The 17,705-nt window shown below is 33.9% G+C and overlaps 1 protein-coding gene across 1 annotated transcript in view; it reads right to left on the bottom strand.

Annotated features, from left to right (window-relative positions):
- Nucleotides 1–17,705, bottom strand: part of LOC107191913 (hemicentin-1) — a 423,923-nt gene that overhangs the window by 109,075 nt on the left and 297,143 nt on the right. Inside the window, exon 3 of the mRNA XM_015581060.1 lies at nucleotides 3,599–3,753. Coding sequence (XP_015436546.1) covers nucleotides 3,599–3,753 — 155 coding nt within the window. The remainder of the gene's footprint in view (nucleotides 1–3,598; nucleotides 3,754–17,705) is intronic.

Below are 17,705 nucleotides of genomic sequence, written 5' to 3'. Positions count from 1 at the left end.
TCGTATACATTCGTATAAATACATTCCTTCAATGTGTACAACTATCAAAACGAAATACCTTCACAATTATTCAGTATGAAAACTACATTCCACAGGATCACTTGAAACAGAACATGAAATCATTAAGAGACTAAACATTGACGATAATATGACACAGTTAACAGCAAAATACAGTATCGGGAAAGTTACGATCAATGGGTTCGAAAATAGGGAAGGAAAAAGTGTCCTTCCTTCATGTCCATTTGTACTATCATGCTTGAAATATATGAATTTTCATCCAATAAAAGTTATCGTTCTATTATCTGAAAGTTCTGTTATCCAAATATTTTTGTCTCCCTATTAGTTCCGATAATCGAGGTGCTACTATATCATCCATCTAACGTGTAGAAGACAGGAAGCCTTTTTTTCGTAGTATAACACCCTGACAAATATGAATATAAAAGTTTTAATTCAAAAATATAAAGAGCCATGAAAAAACCTGCCCGTCCTCGAAAAGTTAAACAGTTCTACATTCATTGCGTCGTACGGCGTCATGTCGACCTATCAGAGATTCGTTAGAACGATGTTGGAACTAAAGACACTTGTGTTATAAAAAGAAATGAGAACTCCAATCGCCTGGGGCCAGGTTCCCTCGACAAGGACACCAAGCGATAGTCTGCATGAAGCACGTACATCAGAGAGAAGAGTGTCGTATTTAATTTCACCCGTTAACTGCGTCACTCAGATTGTCACCAAGAATCGCTAGAGTACAAGAATGACGTAAGTCTGGCGAAAGTTCAAGTAGAGCAAATGTTTACTCGAGCAGTAAATAGTTATTTCGAAATACGGGAAGCAAGCAAACATGGAACTGTACCTGGAAATTATGGTTTTACAGTGTATGACTCATACATGTAAAAATTAGAGCTGTGGACTGTGAAACACCTTGAAACAAGACTGTAGATACTGATGAAAATATGTTTGAAACTAAAGGAAAGTGGCGGTTATATGTATACAGGGTGTTTAAAGGCAAGGGTCTAAGACTGTAGGGGATGAAAGTATTCGTCGAGTGGAGTAAAAAATGCCGAATCGATATACAGTGATTCCTCGATGAATGCAACACGAACAACGGCGCTATTCCCACTACTGGGTGGTCCACTTCTGGATCCAATAAAAACAGAGTAAACAGAAGCTAAGTAGAAGCTCGGCTTTGTACAAAAAACAAATTTATGAGGGGCTGAAATATTTTCTGCCTTGCCACGAATGCTACGAAGCGGACCCGAGTACGTCGTACTCATCGAGACATTACTGTAGGTCCTAAAATCAATACTTTCGATGAAATATACAGAAGACTATTTTTATTTAGATTTATATTTCAGATAGTCGACATGTTTTCCTTTTATTTTAATCCAGAACTCATATCTGTGAACCAGAGATCACGTCATTTGATGTAACGAAGTTGACGTCATACAACGTTGAGCTACTGTAAATTTAAACCAATTCTTCTGTTTAAATTCAGTATGCTTCGAAATGTATTTTCGACATCAAACGCTCGTAAATATAGAAGTTAATTTTACATCGAAAGGATTTAGCTTAAAACCTATGTTGATTGGACATTTTAATTTCACTGCATGAGTACTATGAGCCCCTTAAGTCTTAGTCTTTTTCTTCGAGTACAGTGTATATAAAATTAAACAGGACATTAACCGTATTAACATGTATCAAGGCCACTGAAATTGGCGAGGTGTACCCTACTCTATTATATTTATTGAAAAAAAAGAGAACCCCAGGGTTGACTCAAGTCCATGAATCTCGTTACAGGAACATACACGGTAAATATTCTAATCAGGTACATACAGTAAAACTTAGCCATGATCGCAGAATTGCATATAACACAAGCCAGTTTTGTTAATAATTACCATGAAGACTTTTTTTTATTGTTTCTGCGAATTCGTCTGTTGCCGAAACGACATCCATGATGAGACTAGGAAGATGTCGGAAAATGTTAATTCCCATTTTATTTCGTTTTCACGTTTCAACGCCAGCCATTTTCACATTTGGGTTTGCTGGGTACTTGGTGCAAGCCGCTGTAATTGCTATAAACTTTCAATGGACGCACAGTTTCTGGACAATTTAACGTGTTCAAAACATAACCCGCTATTAGCACAGTCCAGTGGTTATCGCGGCAGGGTAAGAATATGATGATCGTAATAGTACCTTGGGCAGTTTCCAACACTGTTAACGTAGGGAGGGCTTAACGTGAAAACTTCAGTGCTCTTGCTGTTCAGTGGTAGTGAAGAGGAATTCAGTCCACCAATTTGTTTTTGCCTTCTATGAGGAACAGATTTTTCGTTTCGACTAGTAATTGCAGGAATAATTTTTCTAAGCTTTCTAACGCTTTAAACTTAGTAAAACCTTTAATAGAATATTAGGTTCTTGCGTGTGGAATAGTGTTTTCTAGTTAATTTCAACTGTAAATCACATTTTAAGACGTTAGTATATATCACCAAACCAAATTTTAATACTTAATACTAAAATGAAAATTTTTTCCTTTAATTCTCCTTTAAAAGAGAGAATCAAAAATTTTCTTTAAAAAATGAAACAAAAATTTTTACCTCATTGCGTTTATATGATTCAATTTTATTATAATACAGTGTCTTTTATAAATTGTCTCCAATCCATGAACGTACCTGGGATCCAATAAAACATAACACGTCGATTTAATTATAATTAAAATTTTCAAAGCCTGTATATATCCCATGATATTTGCTATTCAACTTGAACATTTATTGACCGATTTCTCGTTCACATACGTATATGTAAATACTTATCACGGTTAGGCTCGTTACGCCAGGCAATATCATCGGGCGAGATCACGGTTCTCGGCTAAAATTTCAAAGTAATTGGCATCCCTTTCATGTAGGTAAATTCAACCGCACTTTAATAGTATGACATGTTGCGTGTGTCAAGATAACCGGTTCAGTGGTTTAGCTGCTACCACTTCGGATTAGTACTGCGGCTTTCTCGTTTGTCGAATTACTGGGATTACCCAGATTACACGGATCGTACACGTACGATACGTCTAATAGGAGTTATTCCGCGCATATCTTACTGCCAGCATTTAATCGATTAATTAACTTATACGCCCGCGTCTATTCGCGGTCTGCATAGGGAACACTCCTTTTCGAAATTACGCGAATATTGTTCGATTTAATCTCGCGAAACATAAACTCCATACCCTGTATACCATTGACGTGAAATAAACGAATGGAACGCTGAATGAACATTTTCAGGGGAAATTTGTATACGAACTGTTACGAATGAAATGTTGAATGAAAAATATTTTTCGAACAATGGTCACAATCACTGAAATTGATTTTCTGTGGTTGCTTTATAACCTTTATTTTACCATCAGTGGGTATGGTTAGAATTGATAGTGACTGACTTCATTTTGGGATGAATCTTCTCTATTAGATATTGTTATTTATCGTTTTATTATATTTTTTGTATTTTTCCCCTTTATTTCTTTAGTTAGTTAAATGCAATAGCTGTATTACGTGTATTATTAAGCAACTGTATTTGTTATAAAAAGAGGCAAATATTCACTAAAAAGAAAACTTACCAGTGACATTGAGTATAATGTGCTGAACATTATTGCACTCCCGATTCACTGCCAAGTACGTAGCTTCGCATTTGTACAGCCCCTCATCCTCTATTTTAACATCCGTAATCTTCAAGTACGTTCTCGTTGAATTCGTTGTGTATTCTATATCCGACCTGAAAGAATCAAAATACACGAAACACTGTTAAAATTATAATAAAAATAATCGTGATAATTTCAATACGGAATTTTAACGGGATATATCCAATGAGAAAAAAGAAACGTATTGTTTATTAAACAATTGAAACAATCTACAACAACATTGAAATTTTTACTTCCAAACGAATTATAGGTACAGTTCCCTGCCACTGACACAACACATTTGCAATCCTATTAACATCGGGTAATGAATGGAACAATGAGATAGATCAATCTGCTCGTTATAGCGCTGAATCGATAGTGCTTACTTATACCACTAAGGAAACAATGGCATTAGAATTTATACGATACAATCGTGTATCCTATTGGCTCGGTATCATTATGCTGACTTCTGTCGAGATACAACGGTAATTGACAACGACCATGTAATAAACATTCCGGTTTTAACTGTGGCAAGTGTTGTTTCCGTTACGGAAGCTTCTCTGTTATAGAAGTGAATATTACAGAAGCTTGATTACCGTAGAAAAACACGGCGAAAATGGGCGCAACAGTCGAAGCGAACCCTCGAGTATATGTGCTTTCACTCCTCCACATAATGACGGAGTTGCGGCGCCATGTTTGTTTTAAAATTCAAGTGCCTACCCTGCTCTCTAGTCGAGCATGGTATACTTGAAGTCGATTCGATATTTTATACTAAGTGAAAGTAGCTGCTTTACGATTACGATCACTACACACAAGAATAGAATTCCGTTACAATACGAATTCCGAATACAGTATTCCGTTATACATATAAATGTACATGCATACCATATGCATGTACGATCGCTAAATATTTCTTTAGGTTCAAGGTTTTTTTAAGGTTATTATTTTTAATTATTAGTATAATATTATTATTTTTATATATTATTAATATCTGTTAGTGCATCAAGAGCATTATTTATGTAGACTCTGTTATTATCAGTATATAACTTTATATATTTACTTTGTGTTATACTAATTCGTAGCAACTCATGGGAAAAATGATATATTTTTTAATACATTTGGTACAATTTAAATTTTTATTAATAAAAGGTTTATTTCGTGTAAGATTAAACTGACTGAAAATTTTTAATGTTTAATAGTAAAATTGTTCCTCACCTCCTAATATTTCGAAATAGGTTTCAATAACAACTTTATCTGAAAGTAGATTAAAAAATTTACAATAATTTACATTTCTTACCAGTTAAATCCACCAATTTTGACTAATTATTTATGCAATAAATCTATGCTGATTTTCATATAATCATAATCTGTTTAAGTCGACAATGGAGATTCTAAACAATAAGTACATTTCGTAGAATTACAATATGTACTTTAATTGCAGGAGACATGTGTGCTATGAAAACGTCTCTTTCTAACTATACGGTACAGAATAAACCTGCCATTATTGTCACCGGTTACTCTCGCAATCACAACTCCGAGCGTCCTGTATTTATGCCGATATTGCAGTTTCGGTTTGTTAGCATGAATGCTTAGGCGGTTGTAGCCGTGGTTGTGTACCTGGTGAGCGACGCAATATCCGAATGGTAGCAATAATTGTTATTAACTAGTGCGTTTGTTCATTAATGCGATGCACTTCTGTTGATTGCCGGCAGAACGATACACGCACCAATTATACAAATATGCTCGTCAACCGTATGTAAAACAGTTTGCTTGCATATCTGTGCGTTACCGATCTGTTTACTAACAGAGCCACGGTTACTTTGAGAAATTTGGCGAGACAGCCGCGGGTGACAGATTCTCATTAATGGGCCGAAGCGTGGGAGCAATTTGTTATGATTAAGTGAACCCCAGAACAGAATGGCACAAGAAAATTATTCCCTTATTTTTAAGCCGACTGTTTAATGACCAATCGAAATTTTTCTCAGATTCTAATTTTTTATCACATTTGTTATGATCCAGTGAACTATGAAATTCTGCAAAACATAATGACACAAGACATTTTTCCCCTTACTTTTAAACCGACGCACTTTTAGGGTGCAAATGGATTTTTTCTCTGTTTCTAATTCTTTATAAAATTGTAATTACTGAATATGGAAAATACGAGTACTAACGATTTTTAGCGACCTTATAGTAAAAACATTTTGCACTCTTTGGATCACTTTGACCAGAATTCAGATTTTAAGTTTTAATTATATTCTTTATCAGAGAAATTTGTAAAATCAATTTTGCACTAGAGTTTTGCATGTATAAGTTACCATGTAACTGGTGGTACAACCGGGTAGGGGATGATTCTACGTGAAAAAGTAAGTCGAAAGTATGTAATAAAATTTTTTCATCTGTGGCTTCGTTTTCGAGAAAGTCGACTTTGAAAATCTGCTGGATACTTCTGCAATTGAATAGGACTTTGCTAGCGCGTCAGTTCATTACATTTCGTTTCTATTTATTGTCAATACGGATAGACACATACAGTGTCTCAATTAATACTATAATACTCGGGTCCGTTTTGGAGCATTCATAGCAAGGCGGAAAGGTTTTCAGCCCCTCGTAAATTTGTTTTTATTTTTCCCAAAACCCGAGTACCTGATTAGCTTCTATTTAATCTGTTTTGATTGATTTCAGAGGGGTGATCCCCCCAGTGGTGGGAATAACGCCGTTGCTCGTGTCGCATTCATGGAGGAACTACTGTAGATGGCTCCAAATTCGATTATTTCGAAAACGATGCTTCATGCAAAAAAGTTTTCTTCTACATTTTCGACTTACTTTTTCCTTCTAGAATAACACGGTCAAACACATAGATGAAGTTTCAAGCTCGATTATCGTAAAAATGAACCATACAAAAAAGTTTTATTCTACAATACATTTTCGATTGATTTTTCCATGTAGAACGATCTCCTGTCCTGTAGCATTACCCGCCCTGGCCCACACTATATATCTTTACAGAAGGAAATCATGCGAACAGTTCACTGAAAACAGTATCAGCATCACACTTACTATTAGATGTAACTTTAGAAAAAAATATCTGTTAGGAGTATACAGTTGCAAGCTGTTCAACCACTTTCAATCGTCTGGAAATTCAGCCATGTCAATGTCTGGTAAGCAGGAGACAATCTAAAGAAACATGTACGTATATTCCACATCGAATACTCTGCCGAAAATAAGAACTCCCATTAACGGAACACAGAACGGAACTTTGGTGCACACTCACCAGAACTACCAAGTGAAACGTAGCGAATCCTTTGATGTCTACGTCGACAGAGTACCCAAACGAAATGGTACCGCGGAAGTATCAAACACGACTAAACAATTCCCCCGTCGCGATTACAGGGGATTCCAGAAAACGTTAGCCTCCCGCGAGGATATGTCCTTTCTCAATGTGTGTGTGAGGTATTGTACGACGACGTTAGTTCTCTCGAGTAAATTTTAAATCGAGGAACGAGCTTGATAAACGTCGCTCCGAATCGAAACGTGCGTTTTCCATTATGCTCTCGTTGTAGATCTTCTGTGTCGTCTGATCCTCTTTGCCGAGTACCGAGGAGACGGAGAAAGCTTAAATACGGTTCTCTAATCACTGCTATTCGAGAGTGGGAGAAGAAGCACGAGGAATATCGAGCTCGGGTATTGCTAAAATGCCTTCGATTTGTCATGCGTTTCAGGTTTATGGAAATGACGTGCTATACAAGCTCCAAGAGTTGGTAACTGAACTCTGACTTACCAGGGAAAAATGATAGGTATTAATCTTATTTTTTTTAATTAAAATATAGAGAAGTTAAATAGTGAAATGGAGAAGTTATCGTATATGTTCTTCGGCTTGTTACAAGCAGATGCATGTTCCTACTGGAAATAAATCAATACTAATTACGAATATACTAATTATTAGACTGCAGAAATATATGGAAATTCACAATTTCCAATACCAATATTTAAAATTTCAAATGGAGTAGAATTTTGAATTCTGTACTAGAAGCTTTAGTATGTTAATCATAACATATAAATATTATTGAATATTATTAAAACCTTTATCTTATTGATTTTTCCAAGATAAGAGATGCTATAAATGCATAAACATCCGCAGTCTACCAATGATACTATTCTTAAGGTAAATGGGCGTTAAGAGATTCACTGTTCGAAAGCTTGAATTCATTTGGCTTTCTATACATATACGGCGCTTTAGTTATCTCAACCACCACAAAACCTATATGGCGTTTCGCGAGTAATTTTCACCAGTGGCCGGCTATTTTTGTCAAGAATTAACAAAATATGGTTGTTGTAATGTACGTTAAAAAATTCAGTAACTTTGAATATCTGAAAAGTACTAATTGACACTCACATGACGTCAGTGTCGCGTCATCGTTCATTAGCAGTTAGCACTTACATGACGTTATCAACCAAATAACACGAGAGAAGATGTGAAAGAACCTGTACCTATATTAATATTTGCTAACGTCACAGATTTTCATATTAATTGAGAGAAATCAAGCATACTGTGTATTAATGTGAAAATTTCCTTCCTTAATTATTTCTGCGTAGTCGAGTCAAATGAAACACCACATATCATCTGCTAAATTGTGTATTATTCCTCACAGAGTATGTAACATAGGTAAGTATACATGTTCATTTTTACACTTCCTACACTTTTCGTATTCGTATGTGTTCTTGTGCCCCGACTGATTAAGCCTTGAGGATTAATTTTAATGTAACAGTAATACAAATATTTGTAATAATTCCGTTTGCAGGAATGGAATACAGGGACATTAATCACGTATTCCGTTTGTCAGATGGTCCGTCCTACAGATTGACATACGAATCGCCACGAGCATTCTGTCCAATCCTTTAACCTCCCTGTGACCAATATCACACCACCGCATAGCAATATGTTTCTAATCGGCGCGATCAACAGTGTCAAAACGCTTGGCGTCATTTGATAAATGATCCACTCAAATATGTATAGCATATTGACTGTTCTGGTGTAATACATTAAAGTTATTGCAATAAATTCGCGTAACGTTTACATCTATAAAATATACGCCAGGTGCGTTTATACAAGTGACCATTAATTTTCTAAATTATTATTTCTTTAATTATTCACTTCAATTAAATTAACGTAGTTAATTACAGAAACATGATTATGTTATTGTAATTACTTTAATCTTGATTACCTTTAATTAATTTTTAAATTATATTGATCGTATAAAAAGCATACAAAGTAGTCATGTTTGCGAGGTAATGAATAAATGAACTTTTATTAACAATAAACGTTGCCACCATGGGTAACATTTTTCGTTACTTTTTAATTGAAATTCATGAAAGAAGAATTATGCTGCTTAAAACGAATACATAAAGTATAGGGAACATGTATGGTAAATATTTAACAAATTATAATTTGAATGACAACATGGAAAGGATTATGAAGATTCTTTAGGAATTAAGAAATATTACTATAAAAATTTCTTAAAGATTCATGCATTGTGTCAAAATGCGTATAATAAGTAGAAATAGTAAGTAATAAAGAGACATATCCGTCAGTTATTGCATTCAATAGCACGTAAACACAAGAAACGTTTAAATTCGATTTTCTTAAGGGTGATTATCAATTCTGTACTTATAATCAAGCACAGACTAGTACCCTTGTTTTAACAAATTATTATGTACATTTTCCGTTCTTTATATTTTAATTAAGTGTCTGCATTGTTCAAAATAGAGCTAAAGGGTAACAGAGTAATTTTGGTGTATCGCTTTTCTAAGGAGAGTTCTGAAGCGAACTTTTTTCCCTAAAGTTTTAAAGACACTGAAAATGTCCGGGCCGTTAATTACCAGCTTCCGAGAAACTAGGCCGGAAATAGGTAGCGCGAGGTCGGCAATTAGAGAGATAGAGCACGACGAAGAACGTTCGAAATTAGCTGGCAACGAATTAGTCCAAAGTATAGAGTATTGTTCGTAAAATTCAGTAAAGTTACGGCACTCTTATTAAAATACTAATAAGTTCCATTAATTCTTAATCCTCGTTTTATCCATTCGAAGGAAAAGTTTTAAAGAAATATTGGGAGCATATAAAATTGATATGTTAAATTTCGAATTGTTCAATTTTACAATTAAACAAACTTTGTTGGCATGCTCCTTTCTGGGCCTCGAAACATATTAAAAGTTCAGAGGTTCAACGATATCAAAGCATGCTAGTGAAGTTGACAGTACCATATTCTCAGTTTTTATAGGGTGGAGCTTGATGAAATAACTTCTTTACTTTCATCTTGCATCCTTATTAAAAATTTTTATTAAAAATCTTTGTCTGCATTGGTATATTCGACAGGTATTGATAAAATTGATATCCAATACTTCATAGAACGATTTGATACTGTAAAGCCGACAGGATGCGATCCATACTATCCCACGTATTTGAATCCTTAGGTTATTAAAAATTATATTGTCCTATTAAATTAGAAATTTCAAAGAACGAAATTCTTGATCCTATTTACAAGAATATTTCAAATGAATTAGTTTTTGTTTGTTGCTTAATTATTTCCAACGTATTTAAAAAAATTGCTATAAAGTTTAAAAATTTATGAATTATTTTAAAATATAAATAAATAGACGGCAAAATTTTATATAAGTTTCGTGATTTGAAACACTTGCTGAAAAGTATGAAAAACGTTATACTTCTGCAATCTGTACCTTAAAACTGTATTTGTATACATATAAAAAAAAAAAGATATATTAAAATCATTAAATTGAGTAATGTGTAATATCCGTTTCCTACGTTTTATGTTTACTTTAGTCTCACCCACTTTACAATTAATATCAATCTGAAATTCTTATAAAATTTTATTGCTTTCCTTATGTCTGATCTTTGTTCATTGATCGATAACTTTTGCAGCGAAAGTGTTTCATAACGTCGTAGTTATATTTATGACTGTTTGTGTAAACTTTCCAAAATAGTTCCCTGTACGTTCGCCAGTTATTCTTTCACAGAACGCTCACCACTTCCGCGTGTACCACGAATTACTGGACACTTTGTATGTACATGTAGATTGTGGATGCTACATATGTGGCAGTCGCACGCAACGCATGATCAAAGCTAACCAGATTATGATATGATCTGTTAACAGGTTAATGTTAAGATAATACGCACAGTGGCAATTAAGAGTGAGTTACGGTCGGTGAATATGTGAATAGACGATCGTAATATGTGTAAATTAGAGTAAATGAGGATTCGGATCTGTGTCGCGATAAAGCTGACATGTAAATGCTGTAAGGAACATTGAACTTTCAATTCCTTATACCAAAAAAGGAGTATATTACTTATTTAATTATAATACTTACTGAACTTCCACGAAACAAACATTTACTTGAGTTATTATGTAATGTATTTAGCATGGCTTATACAAATATTTTCCGAAAATACAATTAATTTATAATTTCGATATAATACTTATCGAATTAAAATTACTTGAATTACGGTAAAGGCAAATACGGGAAAATTGATATTAATACAAATATCATAATTTAATACGTTCGGAAGTTAATTAAATTTGTTTAGCAGTAAATAATTTATGGAAATCTGAGTCCAATCGAAAACCGGAACAGAAATTAAGACTTTATCATTTTTGCCGACGTTTTAAGAAAGATAATCATTTTCTAGTGGCAAAATATTCATCATGAAAAAAGACTGTAGAATCAGAATGAAAATTATACCGAGTTATTTATTTTTAAATTTACAGGATTAATCTTCTTGGAATTACTTCATCTCAAATTTTTTTACTGGAGCTTACAAGGGAATATACCAGACCCATACACGACGATTTTAATGAAACTTATATGGGAGATAGTTTTTCGAAAAATATTTGACACCTAACCTTTTTTATCGGCCATCGACCATGTTAAGGGGGTGACAACAGCCCTTGAAGTTGATGGATGAAAATATATTTTTTGGAATATCTTGAAAACTACAGGGAGTCGGAAAAAGTTGTTTAGTTTCAAATTGTGTCTTTTTCTATGAGGAATTTAGTCGTATAAAAAAATTTAAGAAAGAATGATTTATTTAAATGATATGGAGGTATACAAGCCTTTGAACCATGTGAAATATTAGAAAGTCACCGTTTTAATATATTATTTGTTTGTTTCCTTCTGTATTTGTACGTTTCAGTCTCGTGACACTAAAAAATACAAAAATACCATCCAAATCGTGGTCTCCTGTTTAATCTTAGGATAAAAGCGAAATAGAGGCTCCGAATCGAGAAGTTATTATTTGAGGTCAGCTTTTCTCGTTATCAAAGTTGCAATTTCGAAAATCCCCGTCGTCGGAACGTCCCCTGGTGCCTCTTTTATCGCGTCCATCAAACTGAATTTCTCCACAAAGGAACGGGAGATTATATCTGCCTTAAATACATACGACAAGAAATCCGAAATCGCGATTTAATGAGCTTCAAGTGGTGATAGAACAGGATAATACCATTGGCCAGGAAGTACATTGAAAATTAAACTAGTCTCCTTGCGTTTCTGGAATTGCCGCGATTTCGACTTCTCGTAAGCCACTGTAATGTGCGACAATGGAATGTTACTATCTTTGTCCATGAAAAGAATTTGTAATAAATGGACTGTAGTAAACAAAAATATATATGTATGTAAAAATTACTAAATATATAAACATTATATAAATATATGGATCCGTATGTAATATGGAGCACTCAATTTTAAAAGCTTGCTAAATGTAAAGAAATGGGCTTTCTTTTATGAAACCAACGTCAAAACACGAAAAAATTAATAAATATTCATATGTAAATAGTGAAATATGTGAAGGTATAAATCTTTTGAAATTATGATAAAAAAAATATAAATAGTCAAAATCAGCGATACCAAAATATGGTATCTAATATGGAACATTTAGAAAATTTGTAAAAAAAACTCTAAGAACATTATAATTTTTTCTAACCATACAATTTTCTTCCACTATATTGTAGACCACATTATCACGAATTCAATGAATAGTAACTGTAGGTTTCTTTACTTCATTAAATTTTCGATTCCCATTTAAATTGCTTTTATTTTGGGGAACACATGAAGGAGCTTGTATTAATTTCGAACCATATTGTGCAGGTTTACTAGAGTCCTTTGACTGTAAACCAGCCAATTAGATCCTGTTGATATTCACGAAAGACGTATCACATTCAATCTACAGCGAATTCAAATTACACCCGTGATTTGTTTCCTTTATTAAAGGTTTCGTTAGGTCCAAACTAACTCAAATTTATACTTAACTTTCCGAAAATGTTTACCGTGTTGTGTTTTAGATATTCATATTTACGATAAATGCACAGAATCTGTAGTCCACTAATGATTTTTCTACCGAACGAGTCCCTGAATTCGTGGAGCAATTTTCTCGTTGACTGTAGTTTCTGTTTTAGCCTGAAGTCAGAATAATCCAAAAATCAGAATTTCTGTAAAGGTCCACGGTTGAATTATATATTTTTACGAATACAATGCTCAAAGAAAGTTACATAATAGTTTTCATCCTTCGTTTAACTGTTCAACATTTTATCGAATTTATGATGCGATATTATTACATCAAATATAAAACAAAAAAAAATGGTAAGTGGTCGAGGTTTACTAACTTTGAGGCACTAATTTGAAATTGAGGAGTACTATTTTCGAAATCTGGGCCTGCGATCATGTACGTGAATCTTGTAACTCATTTTCCCTTAAACGAATTTTTCTAAGGAAAAGCTTTGTTTCCCCCGCGGGAGTTCTGCCTTTTCAGCTGAAATTACTGATTCGCTAGCATTCTGCATACTAAACACCCGTTAAATTTAATGGACATCGCGCGGCGAAAGAAGTTCGACACAGTTTCCGTTTAAAACGGGAGTTCAATGCACTCGTAGGAGCTGATCCGGACGTCAAACTTGTCGTTTGTATCCGTACAACGATCCTTTCTTCTCCGCTGAATCCTTTCTCGGGGAGATTCACGTCGGAATTCATAAGAAATAGTGCACCGCCTAGGAGAATACGTTCTCTAAGGTAGTCGTAAGTTCCAGGCAATTTTCTTCGTTGCTGTAATCACTTCTGCTATCGCGCCTCCGAACGAGACGGACGAAGAGGCGGCGAAAAACGCGGAAAATAAGGGAAACGAATACGGAATGATGAAGACACATACATAAAGAAGTATGGCAGGTGGGTAGCGAAGAGAATAACGAGATAAGGTGAACTGTGGGTAAATAGAGAGGAAGAGTAATAGATAGGCAAGCGAGTAAATAAAATTAGAGCACGGGAATTAAGGGGCATAGGGTATAACGTGATGTGTGTTGATGACACAATTGAAGATACGAAGATGTACGAAACTCCTTGGGATATAAAATAGCAGTTTGGAATTTTTTTTCCTGTCCATCGTCTAATTACGATAGTAGTAAGAAAATCTGATTACTGTAACAGTAATAATTAGAAAATTATAATAAGTAGACTGCGGATTTTTATGCAAAATAACATTTTATAACATGTTGTATATAGACAAGAGCAAAAATATGAGTTTCCTTTTTCTCTAAAGTGTCTCATTGGGTTAAGAATAAAAAAAGGATCTCGTTACATTTGATGGAAGTTTTGTCTTTCGTTGAATTTCATGCAGCTCTATAGTCTATAAATGCATAAAATCCGCAGTTTAATAATAAGGGATACGCAAGCGTGTAAATAAAATTAGAGATGTAAAGATGTAAGAAATTCCTTTGAATATAAAATATTGTGGTATTCAGGAAAGAATAATTACTCTAATAATAAGAATCTGATATAATGCTGTGAAATGAATGTATGGAATACTAAAAGCACACTTTATTTATCGTTATAAATATGAACTCTTGCGGTGAAAAAGTGTTTTGATGTTCATATTGCAGTGGTAACTACATGAGAGACTTAAAGAAGTTTTAGTTATATAAATGCTACGGCAGGTATCCTTGGTCATTCACCGCTTAGAAATACTCTGTGAAAAGGTATCTTAGCTTCAATATCGAAATATCATAGCTTCAGAAAATAGTATTTTGAGAAAAAGGCTTTCACGGAGATTACGAACGTTAAGGAAGTGTGTTAATACACAGACAGAAGGGCCTTTCATAGGGTTGTCTCCTGTGTCTAGAAATACCCTACGGCGATGCGAAGGAAATATTTCTTGAAAAGTCTGAGGAATGTAGTACTTCCACGCTGAATTGCACCTTTCTGATGGTTAGCCTAGAAACTTATATATCTGTTGCGTATAATTAATATTTTTCACCTTAAGCATTTGTTTCGTCTTTCTGTAATTTCGACGACATTTTTAATGAACTTATGAGAATAAAAAATGGTATGGAATAACTATTACAAAAGAAACTTTTTAAATGACTAGTTATTTCAAAAATTTCTTTTTAGAGGTCCTTTTATTCGATAGTTCACTCAATATTTTCAGAAATTAATTTCTAGACTTTGGATGTCCGTGCAAATATTAATATTCAAAGAAAAAAATTGTAATTCTGTCACGCCTATTAATGACTTCATCAGATCTGGATTAGGTGCAGCAAAATTTTATTGACTTCTATTTAAAGTGTATACATGATTAATGATTACATTTTGAAAATGTATCATGTATTATGCACGAATATCCACAGTTCATTGATCAAAGGGGATATTTTACTAACTCCATCCTGCACATTTAAAAAATTATTAAAATTGACTAAGATGTATTTATAAATTTAATCGGATGAATGAATGTTTCATCATATGTGAAAATAAATTTTTTTACTATTTGATGAGATTAGAAAGAGAGATACTTAATCATGTATACAGAAGCACTGTTTTTTTCATGCTTTTAGAGGTCTCTTTACCACTAGTATCGTGTACTCACAGAATTTTTTAATAGTAAAATATTATTCCAGAGGTAAAGAACACTGAAACTCTACGCACGACCTGTTCGCTATTTTACCATTTTATATATGATTCTGTTCATGTCAGCTCAGGTATTTATATCGTGAATTGTATAATAATATTTCGATTTATTGTCAGTTTCGAAGGGTGTAAAGCTTCCTCATTTATTTAAACTGTTAATTAATCACGTTATGTATTTTACTTCCAACAAAATCTGACGATCATTCTGTGAAAATAATTTGTTAGCAGGTATATTAATTGATATATTATAATAATTACAATCAATCAATGTCTAAGATTTGCGTCTTGCACTGTCAACAATGAATTATTACCAATAGTATTATCTTCAGATGTATAATAATTCTACTAATAAGAATTATGATTCTTACCGTAAATTAAACACAATCAAATCTAGCCTATGTTTCTTTTTAGCAATACTTATGGAACAGTATTGTTTATTTTAGAAGCAGTATCAATTAAAAAATTTGAATTAATTTTCCACCAGTAAATTAAGATTAAAACAGAAAATGTTAAACCTTTCCACGTATAATAAATTTAAACTACCTATGTATGTACATATATTGCAACCTCATTATGAAAGTTTATGTTTGACAAAGTTAAATAATTATTTACTCGATAATACATGATAATTCAAGGTAAGCTCTTTAAGAAACTACATTATCGGACCAGAACGTGCAATTTACAGAAGCTAAGCTCCCATTCGTGGAAGCAACGATCTCGAGCGACAAGAAACCGTCTTCAAACGTGTAAACTCATAATTGGACAATTGCACTTAAACCATTGGCTGCCCGTCACAGAATTCACACTTATAAAATTATTACCGGACCACGATAAAAAGACTGCCTCTGAAAAAGGTGTAGGCCAGTGGAAGCGCGACCGATTAAATCGTGACGGCGGTAAATGAGAAAAGTTCCAAGAAGAGACTTCCCGATGTGACGATAAAAGTTCCGAAATGTAAATGAACATGAAGCATTCCGCTATTCTTTCTCGTCTTGCCAGGGCAATCCCGGGGTGCTGGTTGATAAGTGTTCATCCGAAACCGTGCTGACGTTTTCAATTACACACCGAGCCCGCCATTATCGAACCGGCCGAGAATTTTTATCGCCGTCCGTATAACTCAGCGGCAACCGCCGTGCCGAGAGGAGACCGCGAAAAATTGTCAATGGGCTGTGAGGAAAATCGAGCAAATAGGATAATAAAGTCCTCACTGACACCGCCCATTTCTCCGGTTCTCTCCCGTTTTAAAGCTGGTCGACCAAACAATTTTCTGGAGAACACTTGGGAAGTGGAAGCATACGTATACACTATAATACTTTCTGTTACGATCCATTAATAGAAAAGTTTAGACTTTTCAATGTGATTTCATGATTGTGTCAGGAATTGATCGGTGAGGTATCACGGATGAAAATTACACCAAATATGACTTTCTGTTGAATGCTCTTACTTTTTTGAGAAAATATTATGTAAGGTGTATTCAAAATTATCGAATAATTGAAGAGGAGAATTTTGTAAATGGAAATCGAAAGTGTAGTAAAAGTCTTTTCATATAATGCTTTGTTTTGAAGAAAACTGACTTTGAAAATCTTATTAATGCACATGCATTTGTGTTTGCAATAAGTGGATACTTTTGGAGATCAATTAGTATGCAGTTTGTTGATTGGTGGAAGTAACTGGAACCAAAACATGTAAGTTCAATATTTTCGTCGGTTTTGTGGTTATCCTGGCTGTTATGAAGTCCTTTTTTTAAGTTATAACAAAAATTATGAATAAATTGACAACTTTGAAGATTATTTAATTCACATTACATGATAGTTTCTATATTTTGTCCCAGTACCCGTTTCCAACAACTAGTTTTAATTGTTAAAAGATAGGAGAGAATGAATTAAAGCAACTAAAACTGGTATATGTTCATAATTTGAGGGTACAACATCTATAAATGAAGATCAAAGGTCTTCAATAAACTTTATGTATTATAAAAAACATTATATTTGTACTTTAGAAATTGCAGTTGAAGACTATACGTCAGAACGGTGACTACGAAACGAAGTTAATATTCGTAGTAACCTTTAATGCTTAGCATAATTGCGCCACGCATTCT

The sequence above is a fragment of the Dufourea novaeangliae genome, unplaced genomic scaffold, assembly GCF_001272555.1.
Source record: "Dufourea novaeangliae isolate 0120121106 unplaced genomic scaffold, ASM127255v1 scaffold248, whole genome shotgun sequence".
Lineage (NCBI taxonomy): Eukaryota > Metazoa > Arthropoda > Insecta > Hymenoptera > Halictidae > Dufourea > Dufourea novaeangliae.
The sequence above is the reverse complement of the archived record's forward strand: the minus strand, read 5'-3'. Positions and strand labels throughout refer to the sequence as shown.